This window comes from Bos taurus, chromosome 19, assembly GCF_002263795.3.
Source record: "Bos taurus isolate L1 Dominette 01449 registration number 42190680 breed Hereford chromosome 19, ARS-UCD2.0, whole genome shotgun sequence".
NCBI lineage: Eukaryota > Metazoa > Chordata > Mammalia > Artiodactyla > Bovidae > Bos > Bos taurus.
In genome coordinates this window covers 61,344,148-61,368,156 of record NC_037346.1, presented here as the reverse complement: position 1 = coordinate 61,368,156, position 24,009 = coordinate 61,344,148, and the positions used below count along the sequence as shown (strand labels likewise).

The 24,009-nt window shown below is 45.3% G+C and overlaps 1 protein-coding gene across 3 annotated transcripts in view; it reads right to left on the bottom strand.

Moving 5' to 3' along the window:
• The window catches only part of ABCA10 (ATP binding cassette subfamily A member 10), a 54,478-nt gene extending 41,620 nt beyond the window's left edge, over window positions 1–12,858 (bottom strand). For all 3 annotated transcript variants that reach the window (XM_002696224.7, XM_005221367.5, XM_024981112.2), the window contains exons 1-8: window positions 12,675–12,858; window positions 10,634–10,735; window positions 7,784–7,991; window positions 5,281–5,445; window positions 4,838–4,941; window positions 1,989–2,215; window positions 1,277–1,418; window positions 602–787 (exon numbers count right to left, since the gene is read on the bottom strand). In XM_002696224.7, the coding sequence (XP_002696270.4) occupies window positions 602–787; window positions 1,277–1,418; window positions 1,989–2,215; window positions 4,838–4,941; window positions 5,281–5,445; window positions 7,784–7,991; window positions 10,634–10,729 (1,128 nt within the window). In that variant the 5' untranslated portion in view covers window positions 10,730–10,735; window positions 12,675–12,858. The remainder of the gene's footprint in view (window positions 1–601; window positions 788–1,276; window positions 1,419–1,988; window positions 2,216–4,837; window positions 4,942–5,280; window positions 5,446–7,783; window positions 7,992–10,633; window positions 10,736–12,674) is intronic.
• Window positions 12,859–24,009: the final 11,151 nt, after the last annotated feature.

The window sequence follows — 24,009 nt, the reverse complement described above, 5'->3', positions numbered from 1 at the left end:
ATTGTTCTAGCCTCATACGTAAATAACAGCACAATTCCCTGTGAGCTCGATTCCAACATCCTGACTTTGCAGACGAGCAATGAAAAACTGCAGAAGCCTGGTGACCCGGCCGAGGTGACTCAGCAGGAAGTGACAGAACTGAGCCTAATTCCTGGTGCCTGGCCCTGAGCCCAGCTCAGATCCTGAGCAGTTATTTTTCTCATTTAAATTTCCCAAGAGTTTACAAATGATCTGTTTGATAACTCTGATAAGATCTTTTTTAAAGATTTTTTTTGGATGTGGGCCATTTTCAAATTCTTTATTGAACTCATTACAATATTCCTTAAGTTTTATGCTTTCTTTTTGCTTTTCTTTTTTTGGCCGAGAGGCCTGTGGGATCCGAGCTCCCCGACCAGGGATGGAACCTGCACCCCCTGCGTTGGAAGGTGAAGTCTTAACCACTGGGTCGCCAGGGAAGTCCCGATAATATTTTTTATTTAACTTTTCAATAGCATAATTTCTTAAGATTCAGGGTGATTGATCATTAAGCTTGAGGAAGTACCAAACTGTCTCAATAATGCTGAAACTCTAATAAATAGTCACTAGATGGCTGTGTTCTTACCTGAGCCACCCCAGCAGTGAAGGCAAAAGGGCTAAACAGACATAAAGCCCATCCCAGTGACGACGGGAGCTGTCTGTACAACGCAGTGAAGCCCAGACAGCCCCAAAACACAGTGAAGAGAGAGCCAACCACGCCAGTCAGGATGGGCCTCTTTATCAGCACGCAGAGGAGGAAAGCCAGTGCTATCTGAAGGAAGAAAGAAAAGTTCCAGAAGGTATATTATTTCCCTCTGAGAATCATGAATAGCAATATTCACTCGTTCATCACGTGAACAAAAACTTTCTCAAAAACATACAGAAACCAGAGTACAAAATGAGAAGCTCTAGGCTACCAATACTTTGAAGAAATATGGCTGCTGCTGCTAAGTCGCTTCAGTCGTGTCCGATTCTGTGCAACCCCACAGATGGCAGCCCACCAGGTTCCCCCATCCCTGGGATTCTCCAGGCAAGAACACTGGAGTGGGTTGCCATTTCCTTCTCCAATGCATGAGAGTGAAAAGTGAAAGTGAAGTCGATCAGTTGTGTCTGACTCCTAGCAGATCCCATGGACTGCAGCCCACCAGGCTCCTCTGTCCCTGGGATTCTCCTGGCAAGAACACTGGAGTGGGGTGCCATTTACTGGCTCACATATCTGAGACTTGAAGTAGGATGAGAAATGCATATTTTGCCAACTCACCAAAGACAGGCCGTACAGGGTGAAAAGCGAGACCAGCACCACGAAGCCAGTAAGGATAACCATTTGGAATAATTTTATGACCAGAGTCATGAAAATGGACACAACAAAGACGAAGCCAGCATACATCAATGCCCAGGAGAGCCTACGGTAGAAGCAGAGAATTAATTCAGAATGTCGCATGTCCGCAAACACGTGAGAGGCGGTATATGAGAGTTCAGGGTGCACACTCCGGGAACGAACAGACTGGAGTCAAGTTTATTATTGACGTGTGGCTCTGTGCACTCTAGTGGTGTGATCAGGGGCAAGCCTCTTTTCTCACTCCGTCTGTAAAATGGGATTAATTGTGTTAACTATCTCATATGGTTGTTTTGAGGATTCAATGAAATAATGCCCATGAAGACTTTTGCCTAGCAATTATTAAAATTATCTTAACAAACACAAAATGAATGTTAAAATTAACATTGTCACTGTCGTTCAGTCACTAGGTTGTGTCTGACTCTTTGCAACCCCGTGGACTGCAGCACGCCAGGCTCCTCTGTCCTCCACCATCTCCCCGAGTTTGCTCAGCCTCATGTCCTTTGAGTCAGCGCTTCTATCCAACCATCTCATCCTCTGTCACCCTCTTCTCCATTTGCCTTCAATCTTTCCCAGCATCAGGGTCCTTTCCAATGAGTTCCCCCAGGTATTAATGTGGGATACACAGTTAACTCACCAAAATGCTGACTGTTGAAGACCCATGGCTGTCATCAGCTTCTTAAATTTTTTTCGTTCCTTTGTAATGTTTAATGATGCAACATACACAAAAGGGGAGAAATAAACAATACAAATAAAAATGAACCATTCGTTTATACTTTCTCCCTTAGAAATGAAAGGGGGTGTCCTCATATTTATTCCAACAACTGATATCAACTCTTCCATCACAGAATGATTCGTTGTGACCTAAATTGGGATGTTAACAAACAAATGCATTAGGTTAACTATAGAAGAAATAGACTAGAAAACCACATTTATGGTTTTTTTTCATTTTCATACAGAAGAATTTATATATTTCTAGCAGCTTAAACAACAGATTGGTTCCAAATAGGAAAAGGAGTACATCAAGGCTGTATATTGTCACCCTGCTTATTTAACTTATATGCAGAGTACATCATGAGAAACGCTGGGCTGGAAAAAGCACAAGCTGGAATCAAGATTGCCGGGAGAAATATCAATAACCTCAGATATGCAGATGACACCACCCTTATGGCAGAAAGTGAAGAGGAACTAAAAAGCCTCTTGATGAAAGTGAAAGAGGAGAGTGAAAATGTTGGCTTAAAACTCAACATTCAGAAAACGAAGATCATGGCATCTGGTCCCATCACTTCATGGGAAATAGATGGGGAAACAGTGGTAACAGTGTCAGACTTTATTTTTTGGGGCTCCAAAATCACTGCAGATGGTGACTGCAGCCATGAAATTAAAAGACGCTTACTCTTTGGAAGAAAAGTTATGACCAACCTAGATAGCATATTGAAAAGCAGAGACATTACTTTGCCAACAAAGGTCCATCTAGTCAAGGCTATGGTTTTTCCAGTGGTCATGTATAGATGTGAGAGTTGGACTGTGAAGAAGGCTGAGCGCCAAAGAATTGATGCTTTTGAACTGTGGTGTTGGAGAAGACTCCTGAGAGTCCCTTTGACTGCAAGGAGATCCAACCAGTCCATTCTGAAGGAGATCAGCCCTGGGATTTCTTTGGAAGGAATGATGCTAAAGCTGAAACTCCAGTACTTTGGCCACCTCATGCGAAGAGTTGACTCATTGGAGAAGACTCTGATGCTGGGAGGGATTGGGGGCAGGAGGAGAAGGGGACGACAGAGGATGAGATGGCTGGATGGCATCACTGACTCGATGGACGTGAGTCTGGGTGAACTCCGGGAGTTGGTGATGGACAGGGAGGTCTGGCGTGCAGCAATTCATGGGGTCGCAAAGAGTCGGACACGACTGAGTGACTGAACTGAACTGAGCAGCTTAAAATAGTGAGATAGAGGTGGAGGGAGGAAGTTGAGGCTGGATACATAAATGACTCTCACAGTTCAGGCAAGAGATGACCATGACCTGAATAAACGCTGGTGGCAGAATTGAAGAGAGGTAAGTAGAGCTGAGCTTACAGTTAACAGGGCTGGATGAGAGAGAAGATGTAATGTTGACGCAGAGGATGTGATCTCTGATAACTCCTCAGTTAAGTGACTGGCTTTGGCATTCCCTGGAGATAGAGAAAGGGCTTCCCAGGTGACTCGGTGGGTAAAGAATCCACCTGCCAACGCAGGTTCAATCCCTGGGTCAGGAAGATGGCAACCCATTCTGGCCTGGAGAATCCCCATGGACAGAGGAGCCTGGTGGGCTACGGTCCACGGGGTCTCAAAGAGTTGGACATGACTGAGCACGCATGCGTGAGATGGAGAAAATGTTTTAAAGACTGGGTCACGTTTAGAGAAAAACACCCACATTCAGTTTGGAACATACAAATCTGAATTGTTTATAGGGCGTCAAAGTAAGTAGTCAGCTACTCAGGACTACAGTGGAGCAGACCTTGTCCATCAGCTGTGTTTGTAAATAGTTTCACATGTAGTCACGCACATTGGTTAAGAGTGCTTCCACATTAAAAATGGAAAGTTGAGTATTTGCAACAGAAACTGTTTGGCCCCCAGACCACAGAATACTTGCTCTCTGGTCCTTTAAAGGACAAGTTTACTGGCCAACAGTTAAAGCAGGGTTCCTACAGTTATCAGCATGTAAACTGTAAATAAGTGTACGGTAAAGGATGAGACCGTGTAGAGAAAGTATGGAGAAAAATGCCTTGACTAGAACCTGTAGAATCACAGATTGAAAGAGGTGGGAGTGTAACGATGGATAAGATTGCAGGAAGACGGAGAAGAATTGCTAGAAAAATGAAGGAAAACCAGGTGAATGCTGTGATGTTTAGTTAAAAGACCAAGTAAGACAAGGAAGGAAAATGTCACGTGTGAATGACATGAGCGTTGTTACTGACCTCAGAAAAATCATTTTGGTGGCATGGTGGGAATAGAAATTTTATTGAGCTGAGTTGAGCTCAAAGGAAGCCAATGCTTTCAAGAAGTAAAGATGTTAAGGGGAAAGACAGTGTTTGTTTGAGGAGGAACTGTGAATGGGAGAAGGTCTTGATAAGAAGGAAAGAAATTGATCATTGTAAGTACTGAAGAGAAGAATGCTGTTGAAAAGGGGAAGCTGAAGAAAGAGATGGTGGACGGGAACGCCCATTGCGCAAGGCTCCTGATACAGTGCGCAAGGATCGTGTTTCCAGCCCTGGCACTGAGGAAGGACCGGGCGGAGGGAGGGGGCGGCGGAGGGCGAGGGCGCCGGGCGGCGGTTCCGCACCGTTCGTGCTGGGAAGCTGGAGGCTGTGCGCTCCCTCTGCTTCCCTCTGCTCGGGGAAGAAAACGGAGCAGCCTCTCCTGAGAGGGCAGGATGGAGCAGGGGGCAGGCACGAAACACGGGGCAGAAGTACAGAAGATTTCAAACAGGTCTAGGAGGCTGGGCACTTACTTCTATAATTGCAGCATTAATTGCAGTTTGAAAAGCCACAAACCCGTTTTTCCAGTATATTGACAAGAGACAGAAAGCTTCATCACGTAGAGCCCAACAGTGGTCTTTAAAGAAGAAAAACATGCACATCATTACGCAATGGGAATCAATGAACGGAATGAAAACATTAACCCCGGTTCTAAAGTGAACTATCTGAGTGTCCGCTCAAAGTCCATGACGACCAAATGCAGAGCATTTTTAAAGCAAAGCAGCAACAAAGGAGCACCGCCATCACATGGCTGACAAAGTAGTGAGACTCCTCCTGTAAGGAAAACATCCTGAAGTTCAGAAATGAAAAGCACAGTGCTTCTTTTCTTGACTTTATTAACGTTTCCATCAGGCATTTCCCATAGAGGATTGGACAACGCAGCAAAGAACATTTCAGTCAGTTCTCAGGCACTTACCTGAGTACTCGAAGTGCTCTCTTAAAATCGGGACCCTGTGTCCCCAGCTGAACTTCAGCCTGTATGAGAAAGTGTCATTGAACACAATTCCCACCATCTCAGAGTCGTTTCTTGGGCGTACTCTGTCCATGGCGTCTTCATTAGGGATCCCAAGGATTGTTCTTCCTGCCAGGTGTGAAAAATATGACTGATTAGATGAACTTTATTACTAGAGGACACAAGACCAGTAGCAGTCGCTTAGGTTTCCCATACAATTATTGATGCCATGGGTGCGTGTGTGCTCAGCCTCTTCAGTCGCCTCCGACTCTTTGTGACTCCATGGACTGCAGCCTGCCAGGCTTCTCTGTCCATGGGGTTCTCCAGGCAAGGATACCGGAGAGGGTGGCCACGCCCTCTTCCAGGGCATCTTCCCGACCCAGGTCTCCTGCATTTCCTTCTGAGCCACTGGGGTAGCCCACTGGTGCCATATATTATGATATCACCAAGTAGGTACCTCTAAGTTAAGGGCTGAAAGTCTTTCCTGTTGTTTAAGGCTCAATGTAAATACGTGAGAAGATGTGAATGATATGCCACTGATTCTGAACCCCAGAGGCTTGGGCTGCATGGGACCCCTCATATGTGCGTTTTTCCCAGAAGGAAACGCTGCATTACTGCACTCCCCAGGCACTGGTGGAATGTGAGGTTGCAGAACCCTGAGTGGAGGGAGCTCAGATGCTGAGGAAACACAGATACAGGGGCCAACCAGGAATTACTCGGGTCTTCAACTTCCTGAAGAGTAGGTTCCTCTAGCCCCACAGAGGTTCAGGGGTCAACCACATTCTTTTTAAAAAAGCAGTTGTGTGTGTGTGCGCAGTTGTATCTGACTCTTTGAGACCCCACAGACCGTAACCCACCAGGCTCCTTCATCTACTGTATTTTCCAAGCAAGAGCTGTCCTGGCTTGCTGTGGGGTTTAGGGATGTCTGGGAGCATCAGCATCTGGGCCCATTTCTTTATCTAAGGATTTGCTTCCCTAACGTTGTGGCTCGGAGGCTGGTGCCTTCACAGTGCTGTTGCTCAGACTGCCCTCCAGGACTTGAATCTGGAGCAGAACCAAAACAGCGCCTGGTCCTCAGTTATGTAGAGTGGGGCCTGGGTCAGGGTAAATCAGATTACTGTGTCCACTGAGGGGAAAAAGCATCTGGTCTCTTTCACCTTAGCATCTTTAAATCTGAGAGTGCTAGCTGAGGGCAAAGAGCCTAGAGTTAAGGGTGCCTGGACACAACTCCTCTGCCGCTTGTTAAAATCTTAGCTGAGCAACTTGGAATCTTGCTTCCTCTATATGCAAAGTAGGTCCCAATAATTTAGCATAGTCATAGTCCCCATTGAAGTGAAGAAAAGCTGAATTTGTGCGCCTGTGTGCACGCATGCCTACATATGTGACCGTGTGTGTATGTGTGTACATATTATCCTAGAAAGATACACACAAATTTTTAGAGGAGGGAATGGTGGCTTGAATGAAGGCAAAAGCTTTCATTGTTTGCTTCAGACAAGTTTGTACTGATTAACTGGCTGTTACTTTGGCAATTAAAATAATTTTAAAATTAAAAGTACTTTAAATAACCAGTAGAAATGCTTCAGAATTTGGTGGGGTTTTTCTCTGCCAAGATTATAAGCAGATTTCTATCATATGAAGATAGTACGCCAGAAGTAATAAACAGCACACAAAGAATCAGAGTGCAAAATCAGAGGTAAAGTTAGAACCCACCCAGGCTCTCTGGAGTCAAGGACACTATCTTAAGAATTAAGCTCATACAACATTTATAATGAATGAGTTCACCATATTAAAAAACAGAGATGTTACTTTGCCAACAAAGGTCTATATAGTCAAAGCTATGGTTTTTCCAGTAGTCATGTACAGATGTGAGAGCTGGACCATAAAGAAGGCTGAGCGCCAAAGGATTGATGCTTTTGAACTGTGGTATTGGAGAAGACTCTTGCGAGTCCTTTGGATAACAAGTAAATCAAACTGGTCAATCCAAAAGGAAGTCAACCCTGAATATTCACGGGAAGGACTGATGCTGAAGCTGAAGCTCCAATACTTTGGCCACCTGATGCAGAGAGCTGACTCATTGGAAAAGACCCTGGTGCTGGGAAAGATTGAAGGCGGGAGGAGAAGGGGGCAACAGAGGATGAGATGGTTGGAAGGCATCACTGGACATAAGTTTGAGCGAGCTCTGGGAGATGGTGAAGGGCATGAAAGCCTGGTGTGCTGCAGTCCATAAGGTTGCAGAGTCAGACGTGACAGTGTCTGAAGAAGAACAACAAAATCTATGTTCCTTTGAGACCTACCCTTACTTGGAGCTTCACGCCAAGCCCTCCACCCCATGTGAAATGAGGATCCTGCCCCAGTTGAAAACCACTGACTCACAGGCTGGGTAAATAAACTCAACTTGCAAAACAGACTTAAAATTTAATGCAAATAGGTTGCATGATAATGAAGCCTGGGCCACGGAACAACACACCTTTCATAAAGGCAGCTGCAGCCACCTTATCCATGATGCTCTGGGTCACGTTAGTGACGGGGGTATAGGCCACCAGCACCAGGTCGGAGTCATTAAACTCGTCCACGCGTCCCAGGACCTGAGGCGGCTGTTCCAGGAAATGAGTAGCTCTGAAGAGTTCCGCAAAGAGGCAGAGAGCGAGCCCCAGGAACAGCACCATGGCCCACTCCTGCAGCGCACAAGAGAAAGGGGCTGAGTCATCACGGGCGCTCAGACAGGGAGGGACAGGTGAGCACGCTTTAGACGGAGGCATCACCGAGCTCGGCTTCACCTCACTCGCCCACGTTCTGCCTTTCTCAGCTACCAGCCGTCTGTTAAGCAGACCACCATTTCACTTGACGACAGCCTGACCCAGGGAGCTCAGCCCGGGGCCCTGTGACACCCGAGGGCACGGGAGGGCGGGAGGAGGGAGGCAGGTGGGAGGGGACGCGTGTGTACCCAAGGCCGATTCATGTCAATGTGCGGCAGAAATGCACACGACACTGTGGGGCAACTATCCTTCAAATGAAAACAAATTAAAAATAAAACAAGCTACGAGGATATATTGTACAACACGGGGAATATAGCGAATATTTTATAACAAGTGGAGTGTTACAGTTGTGAATCACTACACTGGACCCCTGTAATAACTTATGTAATATTGTACAGCAACTATACACCAATTAAAAAAAAAACCTTTTAATCTCCAAAAAAGCTTTGAGGTATGTAGCAAATATGGGATGGATTTATCTCCAAAGATAGCTTTGAGATAATACCAAGTATGTCCATTAATCTTAACCTAGAATCATAGCCCCCTCATATACTCCCGATTATTCACCCTCATATGAATAAAATATAAGTACACAGCATCCCATAAGAGATACTTTTGTCAAAGGGTTTAACCTGAAGTTAAAAATCTATTTTTTAAGGTAAATACTGTTTATGAGAAATGCAGATGGCTGTAAATCAGCCATGTCCGACTCTTTGCAACCCCGTGGACTGTAGCCCACCAGGCTCCTCTGTCCATGGGCATTCTCCAGGCAAGAATACTGGAGTGGGCTGCCATTCCCTTCTCTAGGGGATCTCCCCCACCCAGGGATTGAACCCGGGTCTCCTGCATTACAGGCGAATTCTTTACCACTGAGCCACCAGGGAAGCCCTTACTGTAAATTCACTATACTTGAATAAACGTTTTTTAATTTAAAAAGTTAAAAAATAAAAAAAGGAATGGAAATGGTAAAGAAATGAGTTAAATGACAGCATGAAGAAGCGCCAGGCAAACGCACAACACGGGTGTTTCACAGGAGGACAGTGTTGGGCTCCCTGGTTTGAGCAAACCAACGTTAAGAGACATTCCGGGGAGTTCTCCAGGGTTCAGCGGCTGAGGCTCCGTGCGTCTCCTCAGGGGCCAGGTGCTATGTCCCACTTTGATTCCAGAGGCCGCACAGTCAAAAAAATGTTTTATGAGATATTTTAGAGGAAATTTTAGGAAACTGAATATCGACATGGAATTAGATGACTATATGCAATTACCGCAAACTTTCTGAAGCGCACTTGCGGTTATGAAGGAGCCTGTCCTTAATTTTCGTGGATGCTAGCGGAAGCCTCATTGGTCATGTCATATGTGTTAAGAGAGGAGCTGAGGGAGATGAAGAGATGAAGCCACAATGGCAGATGCTAACAGGTGTCAAACCCAGGCTGTAGATGAACCGGACGGGAAGTGAGTTCACTGGGCCAGTAATCCTACATTTGAGATTTTAAACATTTTTGTAAGCTTTTTAAAAATTGACTTGGACGATCACTGTAAGGGTTACCCTTTATCAACACAGCAACTAAAATATTAGAACTGAATGCTTCAAGAGCTAAGGATGACCCGTGTGCTTCAATAAAAAATAAAACATTTAAATAAAAAAATTTAAAAATAGAAAAAAAAAAAGAACTGCTGTTTTTCAGCAGAACATAGTTTCTGTGTGGTCAAGGCAGCTCCAGGTGTATTTCGTGAGAACATACAGCAAAGATCCTCATCTCGACGGCCTTGACCTTGTACTAGAGACTGAACAGAGGGCCAAGACGCTGACAGCCAGGGACCTGGCTCCCTGAAACTACTCCACGTTTGCAAAAGCATAATCTTCAAAAGAAATCCCCCAGAGTTCCCAAATTTTTGCTCGAAAACAATTTCCCCAGTCCTATGAATTGACAAGGGCCTCCCTGGTGGCTCAGTGGTAAAGAATCTGCCTGCCAGTGCAGGAGAGGCAGGAGACCCATTTAGATCCCTGGGTCAGGAAGATCCCCTGGAGGAGGGCATGGCAGCCCATCCCAGTCTTCTTGCCTGGAGAATCCCATGGACAGAGGAGCCTGGTGGGCTACAGTCCACCGGGTTGCAGAGTCGGACAGAACTTCGTAATGAAACAAAAACAATTCACAGAATCTTGTCAAAACATCCCCAGTAGAGTGCTATGGTTCACCTGTTTAAAATCTACTTCATTTTGCTTCCCCCCCTCCCCCAACCTTTTTTTCTTACACTAAAGTTGGCCTGGGGTAAATCAGGATAACTCCACAAGATTCAAGTGGATTATTTACTTGGTGAATGGCTAGTTATGTTCAATAAAAAGTTATCTACTTTGCTTTTTAGGAGCAAACATATGCGCCTGCGCCTTTTGCCATAAATATTATCCTATTGTGCAACATTTGCAAAACATTACCTCGGGAACTCCAAATCAACTAGCCCACAGAATTTATGAACATAAAAAGGCAATAAAAATGGCATAATATGAAATGACAGATTTTCATTCACTAAATATGGAAAGATATATATTTCTTTGTGAACCATACCAACGCGCTCTCTTTTTTCATTCTCCATTTTCTAAGGAAATTCTTGTGCAGGAGGGCCCAAGTTTGTTGACACACGCTCCTCTCTTTTTTAATCATTTCGTCCTGTTCATCAATAGAGAAGACAAAATCAATATTACACAGCAATAGCCAGTCAAGAAAAAGGGCAAAAAAAAAAAAAAAAAAAAACAACAGTTAAAGCAAAGCTCCTGAACACACAGTCCCAGGTGCCCTGGCTGAAGGCCTCGTTTGGCATTACTGTTAACACACATGCAGTTTTTTAAAGAGTATAAAGTGGTAACGAATGTAAAATGTCCTGCCAGCTGACCTTTCTCTGAAGGCTCGATGGTTATGAACGAGGTAAGGGCTGTGGTGTGGGAGCTCTTTTCCTTTTTGTCTCAAAAGCAAATTTTCCTGCCACATCCTGACTTTGCAACAATCTAAAGCAAATAACTAACACAACATTGTAAATCAAGTGTACTCCAATAAAAATAAATTAAATCAGAGAATAGATGTTAGCAATGTAAGACCCTGATGCTGGGAAAGATTGAAGGCAGGAGGAGAAGGGGGCGACAGAGGATGAGAAGATGGTTGGACGGCATCACTGACTCAGTGGATATGAGTTTGAGTAAACTCCGGGAGAGTGAAGGACAGGGAAGCCTGGTGTGCTGCAGTCCATGGGGTCACAAAGAGTCGGACATGATTTAGTGACTGAACAACAACAAAGTTTAGAATCCAAAACACACTTGCCCTTGACTTAGTACTTTTTAAAAATGCATAACAGGAATAAAACCTCCTCCAGTTTTCTGTCCACTGGAGATCTGCACTTTGAAAGGCACGCTTTTGGAGGCTGATGTGATGACATCTAGTGGTAAAGACAGAGGATGAGATGGTTGGACGGCATCACCGTCTTGATGGACATGAGTCTGAGTAAACTCCGGGAGTTGGAGATGGACAGGGAGGCCTGGTGTGCTGCGATTCATGGGGTCGCAAAGAGTCAGACACGACTGAGCGACTGAACTGAACTGAACTGACTGAGTGGTAAAGAATCTGCCTGCAAACGCAGAAGACATAGAGGCATGGGTTCAATCCCCAGGTGGGGAATAATCCCTTAGAGGAGAAAAGGGCAACCCACTCCAGTGTCCTTGCCTGGAGCATCCCATGGCAGAGGAGCATGGTGGGCTGCAGTCCGTGGGGTCGCACAGAGTCAGACACGACTGAGCCCACACACACAGGAAACCAAGGGGAATCACTGTACAGTCCTTCTCAGGAACCCAGAGCACATTTCTACTCTTGAAACTCACGGGTCCCCCTTTAGGACTTAAGTCTGTCAGACACACAGCCCGAAACCAAAAGCCTCGGCTAGTGAGTGCAACTCGCTGCTGATGTGTGTAGACCACCACACGTGTCAGAGGGATCTCCTGTGTTTTCAGTTTAAAATGCCAGAGGTGAGCATTTGGTAGCACAGCTCTGGTGACTTCAATGCACTCGAATAAATGCTGATGCTACATACAAACTGCAGTATTTATAGAACTTGCTGGATTTCCTTTTCTTGATAAAAGGAAAAGGTAAAGCTACCAAATGCCAAAATAATCTCTAAATTCTAACTCGAGAAAGTTTCTAAGGGAAAACATTCATCTTCATGAAAAGAAAATAGAAAAAACCACGAGGAGAAGCAGCCTGTCCTGCTGCATGCACAATCCCGAGAAACAAAACTCTGCAGGTTCTCAAATGGCCAACCAGACAAGGCAAACCCGACACAGAAAAAGAATACTCTTTACACACGTTTCCGGATCTACCTTCCACTTCACTATCACACTACAAGACCATTTTACCGAGTTGAGAAAATGAAACTCCTCATCAGGTCCACCACAGAAAACAGAATGACTTAGAAATATCACAACTATATAATACTTTTAACCATGTCAATCCAGACACTTGCCACTGATTCTGCCCTTTGTACCTCATTACCTTACGTGGAACAAAAGGTAAAAACAAATTCAGCTTACTGTCAGGAAAGTAAGAGTGAAGAACTAAGACGCACCTTTGATGCCCTGGTTTCTTTCTGTCCAGGAGAGTTTAAAGAATCCTTCAAGAGCTTTCCTTAAAGCTGTGTTCATTCAGTCTGGCTTCTGCAAACAGGCCATGGTCTGTATGGAAAGCGCCTGCCAGATACATTCTCTACTTGGGAAGCTGCTTTCCTCCTGAGTCTTTCCTCCCGTCCAACTGTGCCACAGGGAGGCTGCAGCCACGGACCGTGCCCAAGGCTGTCACGTGTGCTTGCTTATTGCTCTATCTTTCTGGCATAGGCAAAACAGCAATCAGATTCCAAAAGGGATTTTTAAAAACCCGGGCCTGAGTAAGTCTCTATTAACTCTGAATGATTAAAACTTAGAGAGCCAACACAGAAGAGAACAGATTTAAAAGAAGGGAAGTTGAACGGAGGCTGTGAGAATGATCTCAGAAATGAGAGTAACTTATACAGGAAAAACGTGAGCAAAGACTTTCCTGCACGGCAGCTAAGTGGTGTTTGCTGCGGGCCGGTTCCTATGGGCCAGGAAGTATGCACGAGTATGCAAGTCGTGTCTGACTCTTTTCGACTCCACAGACTGTGGAGCCCATCAGGCTCCTCTGTCCATGGGATTCTCCAGGCAAGAAGAGTGGAGTGGGTTGCCATTTCCTCCTTCAGGGGATCTTCCTGACCCAGGGACTGACCCCTTATCTCCTATGTCTCCTGCACGGGCAGGTGGATTCTTTACCACTGCATCCCCTGGGAAGCTGCTAGAAAGTACGCTAAGGGTTTGCAATGAATTATTTCATTTACACTGAAAGCAAACCTGTGTGTTGGGTAGGATATTTTCACACATGTCACAGATTAGAAACAGGAGACTCAAAGGTGACATTATTTGCAGATGTTCAAATAAAAGCTAGTAAATTCAAATAATTTAGAGTAGATGGGCAGAATGGTTATTTTTTTAAGCTACAAAAATATTGGACATTCTCAGAATTGTAAATAAACCCCTGTTTATCAACCCTGAAAATCTCCTTCCACAATTTTAACTGTAATTAGCACATTTCTTGGGGATGTGTACACAAAGACCACTCACAAAAGCGAAGGACAGAGAGAGGGTGGGGCGCTCAGACTGTTGGAGCTGTTACCGTTCTTCATTAAGATTATGGAAATAAGGACTTCCCTGGTGGTGCTGTGGCTAAGACTCCACACTCCCTGTGCAGGAGGCCTGGTCAGGGAACTAGATCCTGCATGCCCCAACTAACATCTGGCACAGTCAAAGGACATTTAAAAAAAAAAAAAGAGTATGGAAATAAACATTTTATTTGACTTTCATTGCACCCCTCCCTGTTGTCAGTCACACTTCTCTCCTTTTTTCCCCACTCGTTCTTTGCTGGAAGTACAAGTCCATGAACTAGAAAACACCAAATATTTAACCTGGTTCCAATCCCAGACATGAATGACAATATTTATTTTAATGGATGGGAAAAACAACTGAAGTCGTGTCATAATAGACACACGCTTTCTTGGTAACCTACACTGAAAGGGTAATGCATCCATCTCCATAATTTTAAGGTCTGTGGTCTCCAATATGGTGCAGTGAAGTGCTTACAGGGTTAGGTGTTTTGAGACCTGCATTTCTGTCATGCACAGGTGCTTGCCTTGGACAGGTGACGTTTATAAGAGGCTCCGACGTTTTCTGTGTCCAGCTTCTCTGCCTTGGTAACAGTGCAGCTCTACTACGGGGTCACAATTCCGAAATCTGCCAAACTGGGGTTTATGGGTAACCGTGCTATGTGATATCAACCCAGCCCTCATCACCCCACTTCTCATAGATCCATTTTTTATATTTCTTTTTAAAATTGAAATATAGTTGATTCACAATATCATGCTAGTTCCAGGCACACAACAATGGGATTTGATTATCTCTATTTTCTAAGATTCTTTTACCTTATAGGTTATTACAAGATATTGAATACAGTTCCTATGCTATACAGTAGGTGGTTGCTGTTATTTATTTTATATACAGTGGTGTGCATCTGTTTATCCCACACTCCTGATTTATCCCGCCCCCATTCTCTCTCCCATTGGATAAACACAGGTTTGTTCTCTATGTCTGTGCATCTGTTTAGTGAGTTTTGTATATGGATTCATGGGAATCATTTTTCAGATTCCACATGTAAGGGACATCATGTAATATTTGTCTTTCCCTGACTTACTTCACCAAGTACAATTATCTCCAGGTTCATCCATGTTACTGCAAATGGCAATATTTCATTCTTTTTTATGGCTGAGTAATATCCTCCCCCGCACACACGTATATACACACACACATATTTCACATCTTCCTCAGCCCTTTGTCTGCTGATGGCCGTTCGGGTTTTTCCCAGCCCTTGATGACTACAGAGCTGTAATGAGCGCTGTAGATAGAGCTGTAATGAACGTGGGGTGCGTGTGTCCTCTGAGATTACAGTTTTCTGCAAATACGCCCCTGGGCTTCCCAGGTGCCGCGAGTGGTGGTCAAGGAGGGAGAGGGAAGAGAGGCAGGTGGGGTCCCTGCGTGGGGAAGGGCCGCTGGAACAGGTAACCCACTCCTGCATTCCTGCCTCGGAAACCCCGCGGACAGAGGGACCCAGCAGTCCACAGCGTCTGGAAGAGCTGGACACGACTGCGCGCACGCGCACAGGGCGAGCGTGTTTGGCCCCTCCATGCTGGCCCCCCAGCAGCACCAGGTGACAGGCCCACGCAGGAGGCTGCCTCTCCTGGCCTCTTTCTAATCTCCCCTGTCCTCCTCTCTCTGGCCCTGAGCGCTGGTCTGCACCTTTGCTCTGGGGTCCACCCAAGGTCCCCTGGAAAGCGCCCCGCCCTGCCCCAAACTCAAGCCGGAGACCCGAACTCATCAGGTCACTTCATGGCAGCTGCTGCTGCTAAGTCGCTTCAGTCGTGTCCAACTCTGTGCGACCCCATAGACGGCAGCCCACCAGGCTCCGCCGTCCCTGGGATTCTCCAGGCAAGAACACTGGAGTGGGTTGCCATTTCCTTCTCCAATGCATGAAAGTGAAAAGCGAAAGTGATGGCGCTCAGTCGTGTCCAACTGCTAGCGACTCCATGGCTAAAGCCTCGCTAACCGCCCGCTGAGCCTTCAGGGCCTGGAACATTCGAGAACCAGCAGGTGCGGGGCAGGGACACGCGGGCGGATGCCCCGGGGCTGCGGCGCTGGCACACCGACCTTAGTTTGTAAAAAAACCTACAGTTTCTAACAAGCGCAGTAAAGTGAGAGCCGCATGGCCACGGAGTCATTGCTTGTTCACGACCTCCCGAGTTCCGGCTTGGAACCAAACGGGCCGAACCCGAACCCGGGAGCAGGAAGGAGGCAGCCCATTCCCCCACTCCTAGGGATGGGACGTGGAAGATTCGCGAAGCGGGGCTCAACCAGCCGTCATCTCCTCCTGATGAACCACATACCCACCCTGCTACCAAGAGCTGATGTTTGCATTTATAACTGAATTGTAGGAGAATTTACTTCTTTATCATATTAAATGTGCCCTCTCCTAATATGATGAAACTCTGTTTTGAGGTCACTTTTATGCCTTTCAATAAAATGCATATACTTTACCCTAAAATTATTCCCTGTCTTTTGCAAGACTTATTGGTACATAGTGTAAACTTCCCATTACTAACATGATAGGATCTTTAAGAAAAAAAAAAAACAAAACACATTTTCTAATTAGTTACTGCTTCCCTGGTGGCTCAGAGGTAAAGAATCCACCTGCACTGCAGGAGACATGGGTTCCATCCCTGGATCAGGAAGAGCCCCTGGAGAAGGAAATGGCAACCCACCTAGCATTCTTGCTCGGAGAATCCCATGGCCAGAGGCGTCTGGCCAGGCTACAGCCCATAGGGTCACAAAAGAGTTGGGCAGGACCCAGTGACTAAACAAATTAATTGCTGCTTGTCTAGAAAGTGAAAGTGAAGTCGCTCAGTTGTGTCTGACTCTTTTCGAGCAGTGAACTGTAGCCCACCAAGCTCCTCCGTCCATGGGATTCTCCAGGCAAGAATACTAGAGTGGGTTGCCATTGGATCAGGGTTAATTTTGCATGTTACTTTGAATTTTGCTGAGCTCTTTTATTTATTATCATTGGAGATTTTTTTTGAATTTTCTAAACAATATGTTCATCTGTGTTGACGCAGTTTTACGATTTCTGTGTTCTAATGTTTTACGACTTTTGTTTTCTAATAATCCTTACAATTCTCTGAAGTTGAATTCCTGGGATAAAGTGGACTCGTTCATGATGTAGGTCTCCTCCTCTGACTCTTTTTTTTTTTTTATAATCTCCTGTTTCCTTTCATGGCTCTGTATCACATCTTTTATCCTTGATATTCCCTTCCTCATTTTTCCCTTACCTCAAATTGCCTCTTTTTTTTTTCCTGTTTGGTCATTAATTTTAAAAGCATACAGCTAAGCTGTGCTCTAGTTTCTGACCTATAGAAACTGTGAACTGGTTAATCTTTATTGTTTTAAGATGCTACATGTTGGGGCGATTTCTTATGCAAAAGTACATCACAGGACCCTGGGTGGTCCAGTGGCTAAATGTCTACACGCCCAACGCTGGGGGTCCAGGTTGGATCCCTGGTAGGGCGACTAGCGCCCTCCTGCTGCAGCTGAAGATCCTGGACCCCCAGCGCTGCAGCTAAGGCCTGGCACGGCCAGATAATTTTGTTAAACAATCAAAGAAAATATTCCAATAAAGTGACACTTCTGACTCATATTGATTCTTTCTCCCATCTGAAAATTATCATGGACATCCCTAAGTCCTCCTTTATATGGGAAAAAAACCTGAGTTTTCTCAAGTATGTATCACTAGTTTTACTATTTGAAGCAGTAAAAATCAGGCTGTGATTATATCTTTATTACCAACGACTCCCCCAGAACTCATTTCCTGGAGGTTTTGTTTTACGGTCTCTGCCCATCTGCCTCCTAGTTATCAATAAAATTCACTTTTGTTCAAGAGACAATGATAGAGGATTTTCAGCAGGGCTTCCCTGGTGACTCAGACATAAAGAATCTGCCAGCAATGCAGGAGACTCCAGTTCGATCCCTGGGTCGGAAAGATCCCCTGGAGAAGGAAATGGCAACCCACTCCAGTATTCTTGCCTGGAGAATCCCATGGACAGAGGAGCCCAGGGGTCGCAGAGTTGGACACGACTGGAGTGTCTAACATAGAGGACCTTGCCCAGAGGACCTGGAAGGCTTGATTTTCCGGCTCCTTAGAGAAAAGCTAAGGAGGGGAATCAACGCTGACGATGTAACTGGGCCGCACGCGAGTGGGGTCCTTCCCGCCCTGGCTGTGCGCCCCTTCCCTCTGAGGAATGCCTGGGGCGCCTTCTGGCTCCCTTGCGTTTCTTGTCCTTTGTTCCGACGCTCTGAACCTTGGGTCGCCTCTTTCCCACGTGAACTAGCGTAAAGACGACGCTTTCACTCTGCGGGATGCAGCCTCCAGCTTCCAGGCTGACTCGCTGGCTCCAGCTTGGGCTCTTCCTGGGCCCCCGCGTGCGTTAGTGGTAGCGGCTCAGTCGTGTCCCTGCACGCGTGCGTGCGAATTCCCTTCAGTCGAGTCCCGCTCTGTGACCCCGTGGGCTGGAGCCCGCCGGGCCCCTCTGTCCATGGATTCTCCAGGCGAGAACACTGGAGGGGATGTTCCTACGCGGGGATGGAACCCGGGTGTCCTGCGTCGCAGGCAGGCTCTCCGCCGGGAGGCCGCGGCCCGCGGCACGGCGCGCTGGGGCCACCTGGTGGCCGAAAGCGCTCCCGTCTCGCCGGCGGCTCTCACCCGGCGCCCAGGTGGCTGGAAACTGCGCGCCTCAGGCTCTCCTGGGGGCTTCCCTGGTGACTCAGCGGTAAAGAACCCACCTGCCAATGCAGGAGACCCGGGTTCCATCCCTGGGTCAGGAAGGTGCCCTCCAGTTTCTTGCCTGGGAAGGCCCATGGACAGAGGAGTCTGGCGGGCTACAGCCCAGGGCTCACAGAGTCGGACACGACTGTGCCACTCAACGACAGCAAAAGCCCAAAAGGTCAAAGCACGAACATAAAACAGTCCCCGGGACAGGTGCCAGCCTACTCTCTGAGGTGAGACCGGGCTTTACGCTTCTCACCCATGAGAAGCTCCGATCCTTACCGGAGCTGCCTCACCTGCGTGATCCGTCTCTGCCTCGGGTTATCGAGAGGTGGACTTCAGTGACCTCTAATGGCTTTATTTAGCAAATGCTATGACCCTGGCGAGGTCCGTTTGGAGACATGGGGGAAATAATTATTTACTGTATTGATATTCTTTGGCAGTCTGCATTTAAGCAAGAGTGGCAGCAAGACTTCTAATCATGTAGCTTTGTGTATGCTGTTTTTATGCTGCATAAAATTAATCTGATTAATTAGATTTGCAAGAGCTGCTTAGGTCCTTGAGAAACATTGGTTCATTAAGTTTAAAATCTTATCTAAGTGTTGAATCAATTTAAATATTCTAAGGAAAATGATATATATTAAATATTTGGAAATAATTTAATCTGTTAAATGTAATAAAATATAAGCAACAATGATTGCTTTATATTTTTACAAAATAGATTTGAGATTAAAAAGATCTACAAGAATGTCTAGTTTAAGTTTAAAATATGAATGTGAACTAAAACACAGGTAACTGTCAATACCGGGCTAGATGAGGCACAAGCTGGAATCAAGATTGCTGGAGAACTATCATCAACTTCAGATACACAGGTGAAGGTGAAGGTGAATGTGAAGTCGCTCAGTCATGTCCGACTCTTTGCGACCCCATGGACTGTAGCCTACCATGCTCCTCCGTCCATGGGATTTTCCAGGCAAGAGTACTGGAGTGGGGTGCCATTGCCTTCTCCAGGGGATCGTCCCAACCCGGGGATCGAACCTGGGTCTCCCGCATTGTAGGTAGATGCTCTTACCGTCTGAGCCACCAGGGAAGCCCTTATAATTAGTTTTATTATAAAGGATTCAAACGAGGATCAACCAAATGAAGACACATGGAAGATGAGGTAAGGTCTGGGAGGAAACGCAGAGCTTCCGCACCCTTTCTTTGTGGAATCGAGGCTCATTGCTGCTGCAGGTGATACGGCTCAGAAGGTAGAAAATGAAGAACTAAAGAGCGTCTTGGTGAGGGAGAAAGAGGAGAGTGAAAAAGTTGGCTTAAAACTCAACGTTAAAAAAAAAAAAATCATGGCATCTGGTCCCATCACTTCATGGCAAGTAGATGGGGATAAAGGGGCAACAGTGAGAGATTTTATTTTTTGGCTCCAAAGTCACTTCGGATGGTGACTCCAGCCATGAAATTAAAAGACGCATGCTACTTGGAAGAAAAGCTATGACCAACCTAAACAGCATATTAAAAAGCAGAGACATCACTTTGTCAACTAAGGTCCATATAGTCAAAGCTATGGTTTTTCCAGTAGTCATGTACAGATGAGAGAGTTAGACCATAAAGAAGGCTGAGTGTCAAAGAATTGATTCTTTTCCAACTGTGGTGGTGGAGAAGACTCTTGAGCATCCCTTGGACGGCAAGGAAATCAACCCTGAATATTCTTTAGAAGGACTGATGCGAAAACTGAAGCTCCAATACTTTGGCCATCTGATGTGAAGAGCTGACTCACTGGAAAAGACCCTGATGCTGAGAAAGACTGAGGGCAGGAGAAGCAGATGACAGAGGATGAGATGGTTGGATGGCATCACCAACTCAATGGACATGAGTTTGAGCAAGCTTGGGGAGAGAGTAAAGGACAAGGAAGCCTGGCGTGCTGCAGTCCATGAGGCTGCAAAGAGTGGGACATGACAGTGACTGAGTAATAACAACCATCAGTGTTCCTTCTTGAACATTCTTGAAAACACTGAACAGATACTAAAAATAAATTACTAACAATTTCAGGGCCAGGTTTTTCCTTCATTTTTAATATACACTAAGTAACAAAGTATCCATTTCGTACAAAATGAAAAGTTGTGCTAAATTTTCAGTTCTTAAAGCTTATTACTAATACTGTAATATTTACTTTTCTTAAATAGGTGCATTGAGAATTAATTACATGTAACGCATTATGAATAAAAAAGAAGTAAACTTTTACCTTATAAGAATAGCTGATATAAAAATTATTCACCTGAGAATAGATTTTTTTCATTTTATGTAATGTTCTTTTGGGAAAGAAAATGAAAAATCATTTAGCAATATTACAAATACATTAGAGAGGAGCATTTCTATTTTTAAAAGATGAACATCTATTAATGCATTACATAAAAATACAGCATAATGTTTTGTCAGATTCTTAGTACAACCAGAAGAAAATGTGTAGCCAATAGAACAATAAAAGCAGGACACCATTAACCCTCAGTAGAACTGTGCCCCAACAAAACATTGTTCAGCCAGCAAAGCACCATCATATTGTATCAGAGTTAGGACCCAAGTATCTGGGGGCTTCTCTGGGGGCTCAGGGGTGAAGAACAGGCCTACCACTGCTGGAGATGCAGGTTCCATCCCTGGATCAGGAAGATCCCTGGAGAAGGAAATGGCAACCTACTCCAGTGTTCTTGCCTGGAAAATGCCATGCACAGAGGAGCCTGGTGGGCTGCATTCATGGGGTTGCAGAGTCGGACACGACTGAGTGCTAAATAACCCAAGTTTCTAACGTCCTCCTACTGGACTGTAAGATCTTACAAGGCCAAAGTGGAGAGTTAACAGTTTTATCCAAAGAGCCACCGCTTGAAACGCGATCACTAAAATGGCGGTGGAATTAAATTACTCTAAAAACATTTTAACAATAAAAATACTGGTTTTAGATAGTTTGGGGTGATTTAAAGGAAAGAAGGCATTTAGGGGAACCTGCAGCCTTTTACTGAGAACAAACCCGCCGGAAAAGATAAAGCGGCTCAGGGAGGGACAGAGTGGAGTCTGTGCATCGCTGTGCTCCTCCCGCCTCCTTCCTGGGGCTGCAGACAGACCTTTGCCTTGTTGGTCACTGACCAGCGCCACTCCGTGAAGTCCAGCCTTTACTGTTAAAATTTGACTGTGGACGGAAAACATAAGCCAGGGGGCGTGGCTTTTTTCCTAGCTTCTTCCTAATGTATGTATTTATATTTATTTGCATTGATACAAAAAAAAAAAGCTTTGAGGTTATAGTTTAAGACATTTGAACTGTATAGTCAGTAAAGATAAACTCTGTATCTGACTTGCTGTGTCCCCTTATTCCTACTCCACTCACCCTGGTTTTCCTAAGTAGTAGTTAAACCGTACTTCTGACTAGGAAAAATGCTCCTACTGTGAAAAAATGGGAACAGAACATTCCTATGAATAATTCATGACCAAGATGTATCCACTCGAAGTATGTAAATACTTAAAAAAATTTTTTTTTAAATGCTTACAAGAGCACAATAACAGTACAATAATGAACCAGACAGATGCGAATTGTGACCGGTGAGCACAACTGCAAAACTGTATCCCCAAAGAGAAGCCCCGGGTGTTACGTTAACATTAGGCACTAAAAGATACCTCTTTAAATTTACAGCAACCAATTTGCCATGACTTGCTTAGAGAGTACAGTGCGTTGCTTACTAATTCATCTATAAAGGGAAAGGTCTTCCCTCAAATGTTTCTGGACTTGTATTCATCATGCAGTGCTACAGTTTAAAAGTGACAGCTTTTACTAAAGATTCTAAGAGTGAGATTCTCAGGTGAAGAACCAAAGGTTAGTAGCGGGAGGTGAGTGCCGTGGTAACAGGAGGTTAGACCCTAGTGCCAACTGAATCCTACGAGGAGAAATAACTTTGACATGGGTTGCAGATGCCAGCAGAGGCTCTGAGACAGCTCGTTTAGTTAGAAGGAAGACCTAAGACACCAGGCAAGGTCCCTGTACTGTTAGGAATGTGACAGCAACAGCAGAGGATATCGCCAGTCGTGCACTTGTCCTGAGTCTGAAGAAGGTGCACCAGTGTATCCTCAGCTGCACAGCCTGACTCACAGCCGTCTCACCGCATGGCACAGCGAGAAGTTCAGGTTCACCACATGAGTTAGCAGCCTCATCAAAGGGTTCGCATTTTCAGAGAAACTCGGCACCAAACCCTTCTGTTGTGACTGCTGTTCTCTAAGACTCTCTGTCACACAGTATAGTCACACCCCAATATACCTGTTTTCCCGAAGTTGGTAACTCTCATTCATCTGGTTGAGATATAACGTCAACTGGGACTTCCCAGGTGGCACAGTGGTAAAGAACACGCCTGCCAAAGCAGGAGACACAAGAGACACAGGTTTGATCCCTGGGTTGGTTAGATCCCCTGGAGGAGGGCATGGCAACCCACTCCAGCGTCCTTGCCTGGAGAATTCCATGGACAGGGGAGCCTGGCGGGCGACAGTCCAGGGGGTCGCAGAGAGTCAGACACGACCGAGCGACTGAGCTCACAGCACAGTATGCTTTATGTTATATCCCTGCCGTCCACACACGGGGTCTACACAGAAGTATTTGTACGGATACCTTAACCAAAATCTCACTTCAACTCTTGTCACAGAAGGAAACTGGTTTCTTACTAAAGAGAACTGTGTAGAATTTACTTTTCCTTAATTTAATGACCACAAGTTTATCTATGTTCCACCATATTCCAAAGTGAGTCTGAGGTGAGTAACTAAACAAATTCACAGTGATATACTTAACACTCTACAAAGGAGAGATATTCAAATAACAAAGTTCATTTATAGACTAAAATATATTCTTTGTAATGAAGAGGACACAAGATTTCCATTTTCTTTCGGGGTGGAGGAGAAGGTATGGATTAATTCTTGCAGCCCTATAGATGTCTGTCATTCTAGCCCCAAACAACCGAAGGATCAGATTGGTACATGGTAAGAGTCTAGACACAGTCTTCCACAATAACTGAAACATCTCTGAATTCTACCGTAAGCAAAGGAACTGTACCTGAGTTACTTACGTCTACAGTCACCTACCAGAGCAAGGTCTCCTTTCAGTTATCTCAGCGAATGCATCTCGCCCAGTGAACGCCACGGCCTGCAAAGCTCTCTCTGCAAGCAGCCTGTCCAGTGTTTAGCTTTTTAGGAGGCCAACTTCCATTCAGTTTCTCTTAGAAATTAAAAAGGAGAGCGGACTTTCGCTTTATGTCTCTGTTCTACATATTTGTCTTCTTATTTAGATTGGGGCATTACATGCTTATGTAACTAGATGGTATAAACTTACAGATAGCTGCTCAAAATAAAACGATTCTATCACTATGTCTTCAAATCATAAATTCATAAGCACTGCTTCTGAAAAGTGAACAAGGACATAGCTAACTTCACGCACAGACTACAGCACCACACAC